This window comes from Schistocerca gregaria, chromosome X, assembly GCF_023897955.1.
Source record: "Schistocerca gregaria isolate iqSchGreg1 chromosome X, iqSchGreg1.2, whole genome shotgun sequence".
Taxonomy (NCBI): Eukaryota; Metazoa; Arthropoda; class Insecta; order Orthoptera; family Acrididae; genus Schistocerca; species Schistocerca gregaria.
This window is the reverse complement of record NC_064931.1, coordinates 655,257,138-655,272,043: the sequence shown is the minus strand read 5'-3', so window position 1 is coordinate 655,272,043 and position 14,906 is coordinate 655,257,138. Positions and strand designations below refer to the sequence as shown.

Genomic DNA, 14,906 nt, shown 5'->3' with positions numbered 1-14,906 from the left:
ACAGTTCAACGGCTGGTCCCGGCGGAGGTTAGATTACTCCCTCGGGCATAGGTGTGTGTGTTTGTCCTTAGGATAATCTAGATTAAGTAGTGTGTAAGCTTAGGGACTGATGACCTTAGCCGTTAAGTCCCATAAGTTTTCACACACATTCGAACATTCTTGAAACAGTTCAAACTGGCACATAAGTCGCCGCTTACTATCCAACGAAATGTTATTTCCAGCCTTATCGCACCAGTTTCCCAAACAGAAAATCTAAAATCTCGCTGTGGCGTCCTGAAATTTGCAAACAAAAAGTTATCGTCATTTGGTATTTCTTGTACCCCTGCTATTTGGGTACAATACTTCTTTAACTACAGTCACTTTTGCCGGCGGGATGGCCGAGCGGTTCTAGGCGCTACAGTCTGGTACCGCGCGACCGCTACGGTCGCAGTTTCGAATCCTGCCTCGGGCATGGATGTGTGTGATGTCCTTAGGTTAGTTAGGTTTAAGTAGTTCCAAGTTCTAGGGGACTGATGACCTCAGAAGTTAAGTCCCATAGTGGTGAGAGCCATTTGAACCATTTTGAACAGTCGCTTTTGCGTTTTCTTTTTCTGTCGGCGTTTCAACACAATAAACGCAGCATAAGCTCGTAAGCAAAGAAGGGAATCCACAAAGACTGCTTGCGCACACTCAAATTTGTGTGCTGTGAATGTCAGCTATGGTACTTTTCCACACTGTGTCAACCGAATATTAGGAATAGACTTCCGACGAACATTGCATAATACATGTAGCCACCCTGTTTTGACCAAATAAAGTACAATGATTGTTAACATTAGGGAGAAAAGGTACAGTATAAAAAAAATGGTTCAAATGGCTCTGAGCACTATGGGACTTAACTGCTGTGGTCATCAGTCCCGTAGAACTTCGAACTACTTAAACCTAACTAACCTAAGGACATCACACAACACCCAGCCATCACGAGGCAGAGAAAATCCCTGACCCCGCCGGGCATCGAACCCGGGAATCCGGGCACAGGAAGCGAGAACGCTACCACACGATCACGAGATGCGGGCGAAGGTACAGTATACAATGCCTCAAAATAATTATTTATTACGGTTAATTATTGTATTTAAAAATATTTTTTGTCTTTTAGCAACATTTGACAAGTAGTTGTCATTGCTAAACAGCTTCACGGATCTTTGCATGCGTTCTTTCCACAATTTCTTTCGGCATGTCCTTTAATTTCTGTGCATCTTCGAATGCGCACGAGGAAAGAGGCACCGTATGGACATGCGTGTACAGAGCATTGTTTTATTCCGGGCAGTGAGCAGTTATAAAATTAGTCCCAACTTCGACTCCCGGGAATATGGTTACGATGTCATACGTAAAAGAAGGTGAAAGAAGAAGGCGGACATCGGAAGCATGTTGGCAATCCGTGACGGCCCGAAGCGTCGGTACTCGTTAGTTTTGGGTGTGCGGTGGCAGTTAGGACGAGACGAGAGATGGCATGGTGGGGCGCTGGAGGGGTCCGGCAGCTGTGCAGGCCAGGTGGGCCGCCGTGGCGGTTGGCGGCGGCAGCTGTGCGGCCGCAGTTCGCAGTCGGCCGGCATGCCCCGCGCGCTGCACTGCTCCGTGGCGCCAGCGCCCGCGCCAGCCCGCTACACGCGCTGTGCCACCGCCCCCGGACAAGGCGTCTCTGCCGCCCCCGTCGCCGCCCCCGCCGCCTCTTCGCTGCACGCCGCCTCCACAGCGTTGCTGCTCGCCGGGCTCGCTTCTGCCGCTCTCGCGCTTCATCTCACGCTGCGCTCCGTGAGTACAAACCATCTCTCTCGCACATCGCTCGTAACGGTCTTCCTTCTGCTCCGTCACTCTGCCAGCCGGGCTCCTTATGCGATCTTTTCACTTCTCGGTGGCAACTGACCTCTTCAGCCATTGCAAATAACGTTTTACCGCGTCTCGAGTTGGTTTCATCTGATGCACCAGCATTTAAATACAGCTATGAGACCGGGCACTCGTTCGAACTAGCTTTCGACGTGAAAAGTCCGCTGTGACGCTTGTCACTGAAATACAGCAGTTTCTTTTGTAACAGGCCAATATGTCTTTGTCTTGTGATTTGGAGACTAAGTATATTTATGACATAAATTGTTATGAATTGAACTGTAGTCAACCAAGACACCTGATGAAAATTTGAAATAATCTTTAACACAAACCACTTACGAGAAATATATTGGCATTTTAAAAAAGGCTTAGTACGTCACAGGGATGATGTGCTGGTCACACTTGCGATTTCAACTAATATCAGTCTGAAAAATGGCTCAGAATATTTTTTGGCAAGAAAATCCCTTTGAGGTGTCGTGTCTCATAGACGTATATAATTGTGTCTTTTATTATAGGAATATAAACTGTAGCAAAGCAGAACACACGGAGAAAATGTGAAATACCATTTACCATCAATCACTTTAAAAAAAAAAAAAGATAAAATTAACAAAAAAGATAAAAGTTACCCTATCCCCGGGCTTCGTGCATTTTTAATAGTTTGTGTACTTAATATGCATGAAAATAGTCGTCGGAGACTTGTCCAGTATTTGCTATAAGTTTTCTGAACTTATCTTTCTGTTTAATTCTTATGATGAAAAGGGCCTCAAATTTGGCAAAGAGCATTTAAATATGGCGCGAAAGTAAGCATTAGGCGACGCAACAAGTCAGTCTGTTACCACAACCTTCTTTGTCTTCGCCAACTTACAACCAAAATATCACCTTTCAGGCTAACATAAACTTCGGGCTACGCTGCGAATCTGTCTGTCATCACAACATTGTAAACGAGGATTAATGCGTTTTGGTCATATATCGCTAGACACATTCAAATTTGTATGCTGTGAATGTCAGCTATGGTACTTTTCCCCATTGTGTCGACCGAATATTAGGAAAAGACTTCCGACGAACATTGCATAATACATGTAGCCACCCATTTTTGACCAAATAAAGTACACTGATTGTTAACATTAGGGAGAAAAGGTACAATATACAATGCCTCAAAATAATTATTTATTTCAATTAATTATTGTGTTTAAAATATTTTTGTCTTTTAGCAACATTTTCATTGCTAAACAACTTCACGGAATCTGTGCATTCTACTTTTAAATTAAAATAAGTAAATAAGTCATTTTTTGTCATATTCGGAGACTCTTCCTTTCTTTCGTCTTGCCACAGAATATTCATCACAGGAAACCTGTCTCTGTGAATTCTGAAGTGACAGGAATAGACAGTAGACATGAAATTAATTTGTACAAATTAGTAAAGTCATCATTTGTCGTATTAAACATTTTTTGCCATTTTTCTGCAGTGGATGATTGTACAAAACCTCCACAACTCCTTATTTAATGGAATATTTTTTTAAATGCAATTTGTCCGTGAAGATCATACATATTTAAAATGATTTTTTACAGCTTTAAATTTGGAAGTATATTAACCAAATTGTCAAATTCGACACTGCTTTTTAAATTTGTTGACAACATGAACATCTGAGATTATGTTGCTTTAAAAGACGAGTACTCACTTACTCAACCGACACGTTCTATGCAAAATTACTGTTGACTTTCGCGGTCTTTTAATGATTTACGTAAAATGAATCCTAGAAAAAACTCAAACTATGTGAAATAAAGTACTTTATTGTTCTCTTAAAGTACAGAGAACAGCCACATGAAATAACTTACACTACTTGATCTATAAAACACAGATGCCACCCCTAAATATAGGATATACCATCGTTTTCATATTGTGAATGTCTGCTGTGGTTCTTGTTCTGTTTCACAGAAAAGTTTCCTTGTTAACAAACCCGCCGAAGCGTGGAAAGAGTCCATTAATATCATTACAAATAACGCGCAACCAAACCTTTTGAGAACGACATTATGAAAAAGTTTACCGAAACTGATAGTTCCGTTAGTCAAATTGCCACAACTAATAATTAATTATGTCAGAATTGCCTAATTTAAACAAATATTCACATTAGTGGTATCACCACAATATTGGCATCTGCAGAAATTCTTTTAGCCTGTGATGCTATTATGCACATTTTATTGATATACGTATTTTATACCATTTTCGTGATGTTCAGTACTCACATAACTACAGTAGTCACGGAACTGTTTGTGGATTAATTATCAGAACTGAAGATCGTAATAGTATGCTGAAATTAGTAATGTAAATGATTGTACTAATTAAGCAATCTTAAAATAATAAATTATTATACGAACATTTATAAAGTTATAAATTTCTTTATTTGCCAATGCGATTCATAGCCTCCACATTAGTTAATCGACCTACCCATCAGCATTCGTCTGTTTGCCGTCCACATTTCACTTTAGTTCAAGCCTAGGCTCCAGATAAATGTCTCAAGAAAAGACTTCTGTGCATTTAAATTTATATTCGATGGTAATTAATTTCTGTTTTTCAGAAATGGTTCAAATGGCTCTGAGCACTATGGGACTTAACATCTATGGTCATCAGTCGCAGAAATGGTTTTCTTGTTATTGCCAGTCTGCAATTTATATCCTCTCTATATCGACCATCGTCAGTTAGTTTGCTCCACAAACAGCAAAACTCATTCACAGCTTTTAGTGTCTTGTTCCCCAGTCTAATTCTATCAGAATTGCTGGATGTAATTCGACTAATTCTGTTATTTTTCTTTTAAAGTTTTGGTGTTCATCTTATAATCTCTTATGAAGACACTATTCATTCCTTTCAACTGTTGTTCCAGCCTCTTTGCCCTCTCTGTCAAAATTGCAATGTTACCGGCTAAGTTCAAAGTTTTAATTTCTCATCTTTGAACTTGCTGATTGTGCTGTATTCGGAATGGTATAAAACAGAAATAAACGGTACAATGCAGAGTAACCTGTGCCCTAGTGATTCGTATAATATAGATGTCGATGCGTTATGTCTCATAACCAGAAGAATAGCAACGGTATTGCCTCGTCAAACTTCAGCAACGTCGGCCGTGACCAGCAATTGGATGGGTAACCGCCTGGGTACCCAAGTGCTGTAGGCTGCTTTGTCTTTACCTTTACGGAAAAGGGAACGAGAGGTGGTGGCGTAATGTTCTTGATCACCAGACGTGACTCCAATGTCCTGGATTAAATTGCAAACCTCTCCTCAGTGTCTCATGAAGTGAGGGTATGTGTGACTGCTGATGGTGATCCGTTTGTCGCATAGGCACGTTAAGCTTTCATCCCCCTTGGTGCAGCTGTTAGAGAGGAATAAGACTTTGAGCTGGCACTGGGTTTCACCCCCTCACTTCTGTCATCAACAACCAACTCAGACATGACACAACACTACGCAAACTCATTGCAGTCACCTACATTCATCAGATACATTTAAAACACACAACTCTCACTTCGCGAAGGAAAGGTGCCATTCTGCGCTAAGAAAAGAAAAGAACTTTTCAATTAGGCGACTGAGCCTGCCCTCATTGCCTCCCAACCAACAACCTTTACCTTTTCACCAGAAGAACTTTGATGGATGTAGATATTGTTATATTGTTTAAAATGGGTGAACTGTGAAGCAAGTAAGCATGTGAGACGATTAGCTTGTTCACATAACTGTAACACGCCCAGGGCTGTAACGCGCTGACCAGCTGCAGCCGACGTGCGCTGTCCTTTTGTGGGCCGCATTTCTCTCAGTTGCCATCTTAAACGCAGTTTCCTGTCGCTATGCGTTGCAGATGTGCGTAATGGCGCACATTTGCTCTACGGCTGGCCGTAAATCAGGCCGACCATGCTGTCGGCAGAAACGTGTCTCTTCCGCTGCCTTCTGCTCCGCTCTTGCCCCTACTTCCCCACCGAAAACCATCTCCGTCTGTTTTTGCTGCGCTTTGTGTGTTAAACTGGCACCTACCACGTACCAATGACATGAGCTGTAGACATCATTCATTAAGTACGCAATGGAACTGCTGCACTATGCACTCGTGTTAGAGGAAACTGTTCGGAAACTTCGTACTTTATGAGGGAGAACTGTGGAGACGTTGTGACTCCTTGACGAAAGCAACAATATTACTAATAGTTGTCAAGGGCTGCTGAAAAGTGTGTGAGTTTTGTTAGCTGCACTGCATGTGTGGCATTCATTAGCTACGGGGGAGCTGCCACGCTATTTAATAGGTACGCGGGGCGATATGACATTATTTACTGCTTGTTGACTATTTTAAATACAAAAAAGCGGTTTTGTCTTAAAATTTAAATCACTAATAACTGTCAGATAGATATCTCTTTATCGAATAACAAAGAAGTACAGTGCAACAGAAGCAAAGTGTTTGCCTGGAAAGACAACTGTTCCGTTGTTAAGTACTCGGAATGGAGATCTATTGAGTAGGAATCAGCATGGGTTTCGAAAAACACGATCATGTGAAACCCAGCTCGCGTCATTCGTCCACAAGACTCAGAGGGCCATAGACACGGGTTCCCAGGTAGATGCCGTGTTTTTGACTTCCGCAAGGCGTTCGATACAGTTCCCCACAGTCGTTTAATGAACAAAGTAAGAGCATATGGACTATCAGACCAATTGTGTGATTGGATTGAAGAGTTCCTAGGTAACAGAACGCAGCATGTCATTCTCAGTGGACAGAAGTCTTCCGAAGTAAGAGTAATTTCAGGTGTGCCGCAGGGGAGTGTCGTAGGACCGTTGCTACTCACAATATATATAAATGGCCTTGTGCATAACATCGGTAATTCACTGAGGCTTTTTGCGGATGATGCTGTGGTATATCGACAGGTTGTAACAATGGAAAATTGTACTGAAATGCAGGAGGATCTGCAACGAATTGACTTACGGTGCAGGGAATGGCAATTGAATCTAAATGTAGACAAGTGTAATGTGCTGCGAATACATAGAATGAAAGATCCTTTATCATTTAGCTACAATATAGCAGGCCAGCAACTGGAAGCAGTTAATTCCATAAATTATCTGGGAGTAGGCATTAGGAGTGATTTAAAATGGAATGATCATATAAAGTTGATCATCGGTAAGGCGGATGCCAGACTGAGATTCATTGGAAGACTCCTAAGGAAATGCAGTCCGAAAACAAAGGAAGTAGGTTACAAAAATGGCTCTGAGCACTATGGGACTAAACAGCTGAGGTCATCAGTCCTCTATAACTTAGAACTACTTAAACCTAACTAACGTAAGGACATCACATATATCCATGTCCGAGGCAGGGTTCGAACCTGCGACCGTAGCAGTCGCGCGGTTCCAGATTGAAGCGCCTAGAACCGCTCGGCCAGAAGTAGGTTACAGTACACTTGTTCGCCCACTGCTTGAATACTGCTCACCGGTATGGGATCTGTACCAGAGAGTATTGATAGAAGAGATAGAGAAGATGTAACGGAGAGCTGCGCGCTTCGTTACAGGATCATTCAGTAATCGCATAAGCGTTACGGAGATGACAGATAAACTCCAGTGGAAGACTCTGCAGGAGAGACGCTCAGTAGCTCGGTACGGGCTTTTGTTGAAGTTTCGAGAACATGCTTCGCCGAGGAGTCAAGCAGTATATTGCTCCTCCTACGTATATCTCGCGAAGAGACCATGAGGATAAAATGAAAGAGATTAGAGCCCACATAGAGGCATACCGACAATCTTTCTTTCCACGAACAATACAAGACTGGAATAGAAGGGAGAACCGATGGAGGTACTCAAAGTACCCTCCGCCACACACCGTCAGATGCTTGCGGAGTATGGATGTAGATGGAATATGACCAGAGCGTCAAGAGAATAGTACGGACTATAAACATTACACACTATGTTCCATTTTTCATACTCTCTTCTAAGCAGAACGCGACACAGTACTACCTAACTGGCATGGTCGGGCATTCTGTAGATCTCTGAAAGCACAGGAAAATTGTGCAACAGGCTGCAATAGCTCATTTTCGTATATGTAATTGCACCATGTCTCGAAATCACTGTACTACAATACCATTATTAAGTAACTATTTAGAGATGCTAAATGGCTTCTGGATTTTTCTGGACGTAACTTGACAACTTTTACCGTATGATCTATAAGCGACTATCCCGGAACCTAATAACAGTTGCAGGTTGCCTATCTCTTGGCTTTCAGGGGCACCAAAAACGTAGTTTTCATTAATTCGCGTAATTATTGGCCGAATTCAAAAATAGAAAATGTTGTCATAATCTACTCATTAAGAGGTATAGTCTTAGGTAAAAGTTTAACACAATAAGACAAGTGTTACAATTAGAAAATGTATGCCTTTCTTGAGGTAGCACAGCTGACGGCGCACAAATACCTGGACTTTATTATCCAGTGTTTGAGAATGAGAGCACTTGGTAATTTCCAACAAGCCTTACACTTTATTTTAAACTTTTATAAAACTTAAAAAATGTTATCGCCTACTGCATTTTCGCTGTTCGTGCAGTAAGATTTCAGCATGAGGCTTGATGTTTTAATTTATTACTTCTTTACTACTAATTCTATGCACAACACACTTCGCAGACAATATCTACATATATCATAGAACGACACAGTTTAGGAGGTACGACGTCATAAACACTGAGATGTGTGAAATCTTACTCTTGCTTAAAATGGAGCGCAAATTACCTATACTACAAAGTGTCCGGAAATTACCGTTACAGACTTCTGGGGCTTGTCGAGGGGAGTAAGTACAAAATATTTTGAATAGGAACCCATGTCTAGATACGTACCTTTTCCTTTCTACGACGGCTTCAGTTCAGATGGTTAACTTATCCACTGCTGCTTGAGGAACTGAATTGGGCGTGACACAGTACAGTTATTAGGTAATAAAAAAAAATAAAAATAAAAAAATACAAATATGTGTGCAATCTTATAGGACTTAACTGCTAAGGTCATCAGTCCCTAAGCTTACACACTGCTTAACCTATATTATCCTAAGGACAAACACACACACACACACACACACACACACACACACACACACAAACATGCCCGAGGGAAGACTCGAACCTCCGCCGGGACTAGCCGCACAGTCCATGACTGCAGCGCCCAAGACCTCTCGGCTAATCCCGCGCGGCATTAGGTAACAGTTCGGAAGGAAACATAACGAAACATCCATTTGTCGCTTACGTTTATTTGTTTGTATTAACATTTAAACGTTACGTGTTCACATTATTTGATAAACAAAAGAGAACAGAGCATACCGCACGTACAGAGCAGTACTAATGCATTACAACAGCGGCTCGATGTAGCGACCACCAACGTTGTTACATAAATTATACCTACTATGCGAGTTTTGATACACACTTTCCATCCCGCCTGGTGTCTCTTCAGCTTCTAGTCCAGCGGCCCGAACTCGTGCCATCAGATATTCTTCTGTCTCTACTAGTGTGTCGTAGCAAGGCAGACGTTAAGTGACATCAGGTGACGTAGTACACATCATCCTGTCTACTCTATTGCATACCAGGACAAGCATATCTGGTACTTTTCTCTGTCCTTCAGTAGACGTGGACGCGTTACACATCTGAACTGAAACAGTCGTAGAACGGAAACAGTACGTTTCCGGACATGGGTTCCTATTCAAAATATTGTGTAGCCTACTCACTCCCCTCTACAAGTTCTATATGTTTGTAACTGGAATTTCCGAACCCACTGTACATACATCCTGTGTTTCATAATGAGAGCATTAAGCGGCTTCCGACAACCATTTAGCTTAATCACATACTTTTTCTAAACTTTTCTCGCTTACATGCTTGATGTCAAATATTTAACACATAACTCATTGTAATGAGACATTTGAATCGACGGTTTACTGGTGGTTACTAATGAAATGCAGTCGGCACAACTGATGCTCGATGAACGAGTTCGGCAGAGAAAGAGCAGACAGACCGTGAGAAGCTGGGAGGGGGAATGCGGGCAGACTTCCGTTAGGCTGCCGAGACCACGAGCGCAACGTGCAAGCCTTGTGACGAAGACATCTGCATTTCTTATGTTCATCCTGCCAACATCTTTGTACATCATTACATAAAAATCACTATTAGACTTATCCCCACGAAGAGATCGTAAGCCAGTGCTCAACACGTTAACGGATATTATGACGGAAGAGTTTTTAAAATTTATCTTCGTATTCTTTACATAAAAGTCCCGAAATAACCACTTCTCCAGGCAAGAATTACGTAAGGACTTTCGCTAGATTCCGTTACCAAAGCAGAACTCAGATAAGCCCAGTTTTCGCAGCACTGGTCAAATAATCTAGTGTCTATTCTGTTCAACTACTTACTTTTACTTACTCTTACTCTGCTAGCCTCACAAACCGCACTTGGTTTTTGGCTTTGTCAAGAAGCCCTCTCCATAGAGTTCTGTCCTTGGCATCTTCTTCCCTTGTTCCAAGTATCTGAAGATCCTTCGCCACCCGGTCTTTCTATCTTACTCTCTGTCTGTCTACAGATCTTCGTCCTTCGAGTTTCTCCTCCGACATTTCTCTTCTATAGACGTGCCCGGCCCATCTCCGCTTCCTTATTGTGGCTCCTGCTACAGTGTTTAATTCCTTATACATGTCCCTGAGCCTCCCGTTTCTTCTTATTCGCCTTTCTCCTCCCTCATAAATTGATTCAAATATTTACGGAAACCTTTATCTTTTTCTCTGTATACTTATCTATTCTCCATATTTCTGCCCCATTCGGTAATACTGATCTGATTATGGTTTCTTATATCCTAATTTTAGTTCGTGTTGATAAAATTTTGGATGCTAGTAATTCAATGAGTGAATATGATGTTCTGCATGTCGCTTTTATCCTCTCTTCTACTTCTTGTTTCTCATAATTTCTGTTATTTACTCCTACCCCCAGATATTGAAGTTCTTCTGCTTCTTCAAACACATGGTTTGGTCTCCCGCGATTTTGTCTTATAATTTCTTTCTATCTTCATGAATTTTGTTTTCTTGTCATTTATCTTTAATCCAACTTTTTTGGTTCTGGAATAGCTTTCTTACCGGTATTTTCATGTCATCTAGATTTTCATCAAATAATGCTACATCATCCACAAAAGCCAGTACATTCATTTTTATTCTTTTGCTAATTCCCTCCTCTGCTTCACTTTTAGATCTAGTGCTGCCTGTATTATTACACTGAACAAGAGTAGTGATATTCTATTTCCTTGCCTGACTCTTGTTCTTATGTCAAAATTCACGGATTATTCTCCATTCATTTTCACTATCCAATTTGAGCCTTCTGGCGTATCTTAAGGATTTGTAATTTTCTTTGGTATTCTAAACTTCTGTATTTTCTCACAGAATTTTTCTCTGTTTATGCCATCGTAGCCTTTCTTAAAATCAACAGACAACATTGCCATCGTTTGTTGTAGTCTCAATATTTTGATATGGTTACGTTCAGTACTAATATCTGATAAGTGATTCTTCATAAATACCACTTGCTTCTCATCTATTATCTCTTTTAAATATGGTCACAGTCTTCTCTGGAGAATGTTGAAGAACAATTCGTAGGCTGTGTTAATTAATGAGATGTCTCTATATTTCTGCACTGCCCTTTTTATGAATCGGTGCTGTAACCGCTTCTTTCCGCTCAGATGGCATTCTTTCTTCACTCTAAATATTTGTCGTGAATTTGTATACTTGTTACGCAATTGTCTCCTCCCTTAAGTAGTTCAGCTGTTATTCCATCTCTCCCTGGAGACCTGTTATTTTTTAGTATTTTGATTGCATCTACAGTCTCTTTCACTGCTGGCTGTGCAACTTCCTGATATTTATGTTGTTCCTTCCTTTATGTACTTCCATCTTCAATATTTAAATGCTCCTCTTCAACTATAGGGTGTTTAAAATAATTCATTCGATGTCACAAGAGTACATCTTCTACATCAAAGAAGAAATGTTAACATACCCATACGGCTACAAAGATTTTATTTTGAAAAAACCATTTGATTTTACAAGAGTGTATCTTTTACGTGCATGCACATGTGACATTGCGGTACTTTCTACAACGTCCATGATCAAATTTTTCATCTTCTTTTTACAAATGTTCAGTTTGCTCGCTAACGGACGCACGACGAACATCCAGATAATAGTCAAACTCGTTCTGCAATTTTGCGAACATCTATAGGGTTACTGCATTCGTTATTGTTGCTACGCGGCCAAAATTGTTGGAAGGGGAGGCAAACAGACGGAGTCTTTCACAAACCCCCTCCCACGCCTCCCCCTCCCCCCACCCCTACGAACCAAGAAAATCACGTAGAGTGAGATTAGGCGACCTTCGAGACCAATGGTACAGTGTTAGATCGGTGTGCCATTTGGGCTCACCAGTCTGCTGGTTCTAGCTGGCCCGCGCTCACGATTCGGCAGTGGGCGGGTATTGGAGTGGAATGCGAGGGGAGGAGACGGAAGGGGAAGACGAATGGGAACATGGTGGCTCGACGCGACAATGTATAGTCAGAGAATCTGTTCTGCGACAGCTAATGTTTGTTCTACGAATAGGTACCTCTTCGCTGTGACTAATTAATGCCTTTCGTGGCAGTTTGATTTCCTAAGACTGTTGCATTGATGACTAATAACAATGGAACGAAACTTATATTTCTTTTGATTGATGAGGCTAAGAAAATATGGCAGCTAACTACGAAGCATAATACTTTTTACGACTGGTGCAACCTTATAATGAATGTCGTTTTCGAACGAAGCTTAAATTGACGTCAAGATGCATTTCACGACTATTTTATTAACGCGTTGGACATCAAACCACTGGATGTCAACGAAGTATGTTTATTTTGCTTTTTAAAAAAGCGTTAATGTTTGTTACCATTTTCCGAGTAAAAAAGTTCCTCGCACAAGAATGTAGGTGCAAACATCTACATATATATCTACATAGATACTCCGCAAGCCACCGTACGGTGCGTGGCGGAGGGTATCCTGTACGACTACTAGTCATTTCCTTTCCTGTTCCACTTTCAAATAGAGCGAGGGAAAAACGACAGTCTATATGCCCCCGTGTGAGTCCTAATTTCTCGTATCTTATCTTCGTGGTCCTTATGTGCAATGTGCAGTTGACAACTATTGAACTATATGAAAAAAACGAAGTTAGTTACAATATGCACACACTTTACTCATCTCAACGTCACTACAGGTATTCGGATTTAGGTTATGACATTTTAGATACGCCTGCCATCATTGGCGACGATGTGGCGCATACGAATAGCGAAATTCTGTATGACCCGCTGAAGTATCGGAACATCGATGCTGTCGATGACATCCTGAATGGCTGTTTTCAGCTCAGCAATGGTTTTAGGGTTATTTCTGTACACCTTGTCTTTAATACAGCCCTACAAAAAGGAATGACATGTGTTCAGATCGGGAGAATATGGCGGCCAATAGACGCCCATGCCAGTGGCCTCTGGGTATCCCAGAGCCAGAATGAAGTCCCCAAAGTGCTTCTCCAGGACATCAAATACTCTCCTGCTTCGAGCCCGTCTTGCATGAACCTCATCTTGTGGAAATCAGGGTCACTTTGCGTAGTGGGGATGAAATCATCTTCCAAAACCTTCACGTACCGTTCGGTAGTCACCATGCCATCAAGGAATATCGCACGGATTATTCCGTGACTGGACACTGCACACCACACGGTCACCCGTTGAGGGTGAAGAGACTTCTCGATCGCGAAATGTGGGTTCTCGGTCCCGTAAATGCGCCAATTTTCCTTATTGACGAACCAATCCAAATGAAAGTGGGCTTCGTCGCTAAACCAAATCATACAGTACATACTAATGCCCATCATGCTCCTCGGCCAACCGTGCAGTTTGAACGTCCTAACGCAAGCCGTTCTGATGTTACGACCATTATATTTCATAGAGTTCAATAATTGCCACCCTGTATGTTGGCGACAGTAGAATTGTGTGGCAGTCAGATTCAAATGCCGGTTCTCTAATATTCAAGAAACTCGGTGGCAGGGGGAGGGTAGCATAACAAGCGGTAACTATACATTTTTCTATGGAGGTGCGGAAGCTCGCAGTTTCGGAACGGGTTTCGCAGTACAGAGAAAAGTGCTTCACGCAATCAGAGATATAAGGTTCATTAGTGACTGACTATCAGTTATAGTGTTGCCCGGCAGGTGGAATAGACTAGTAGTAATTAATGTACACGCACCAACTGAGGACACTGAAGAGGTTGTTAAAGACGGCTTTTATGAAGAACTAGATCAACTGTGGGATAAGTTCTCCTCGTATGATACAAAATTAATCATAGGTGATTTTAATGTGAAGATAGAGAAGGAGGAAGCATTCCGGCCTACAATTAGGAAAGAAAGTTTGCATAACACTTCGAATGATAATGGCACAAGGGTGGTTAATTTTGCTGTTTCAAAAGACATGATTGTTGAGAGCACATATTTCAAAAGGAAGGACATTCATAAAGCAACTTGGGTCTCTCCGGATGGACACACCCGAAACCAAATTGATCATTTTCTTGTAGATCGGAGATGGCTCACTAGTATAGAAAATGTTAGGACTTTCAGGGGAGCAGACTGCGATTCTCATCATTTTCTCATAGTTGCCAAAGTTCACCAACGGCTATATAGAGCAACATCGAGGTGTCACAATGCAGATCTTGTTACATTCGACACTGACACGCTAAATGATGAAAATTTTAGAAGAAGGTACATGATAGAAATTTCAAATAGGTTTGATGCTCTCAGGACACACGAAGATCAAGACGAGGATGTAAATAAACAGTAGATCACTGTGAGGAATAATATCAAAGAGGCAGCGAAGGTCACAATAGGTACAATTAAGAAGAGCAGGAGGAAACCGTGGTTTGATGAGGAATGCAAGAAATTGGTAGAGGAAAGGAGAAAAGCGCGATTAGATTGGGATAGAATGGAGACAGAAAACGAGAGGAGTTCTTGAACTTGAGAAGGGAAGTTGGTCGTAGGCTACGGGCAAAGAAGAGAGATTATTTGAA

General features: G+C 41.6%; 1 protein-coding gene across 1 annotated transcript in view; it reads left to right on the top strand.

The window, feature by feature from the left end:
- Positions 1–1,401: 1,401 nt before the first annotated feature.
- The window catches only part of LOC126298257 (uncharacterized), a 151,808-nt gene continuing 138,303 nt past the window's right edge, over positions 1,402–14,906 (top strand). Inside the window, exon 1 of the mRNA XM_049989559.1 lies at positions 1,402–1,788. Within this exon, the coding sequence (XP_049845516.1) occupies positions 1,402–1,788 (387 nt within the window). The remainder of the gene's footprint in view (positions 1,789–14,906) is intronic.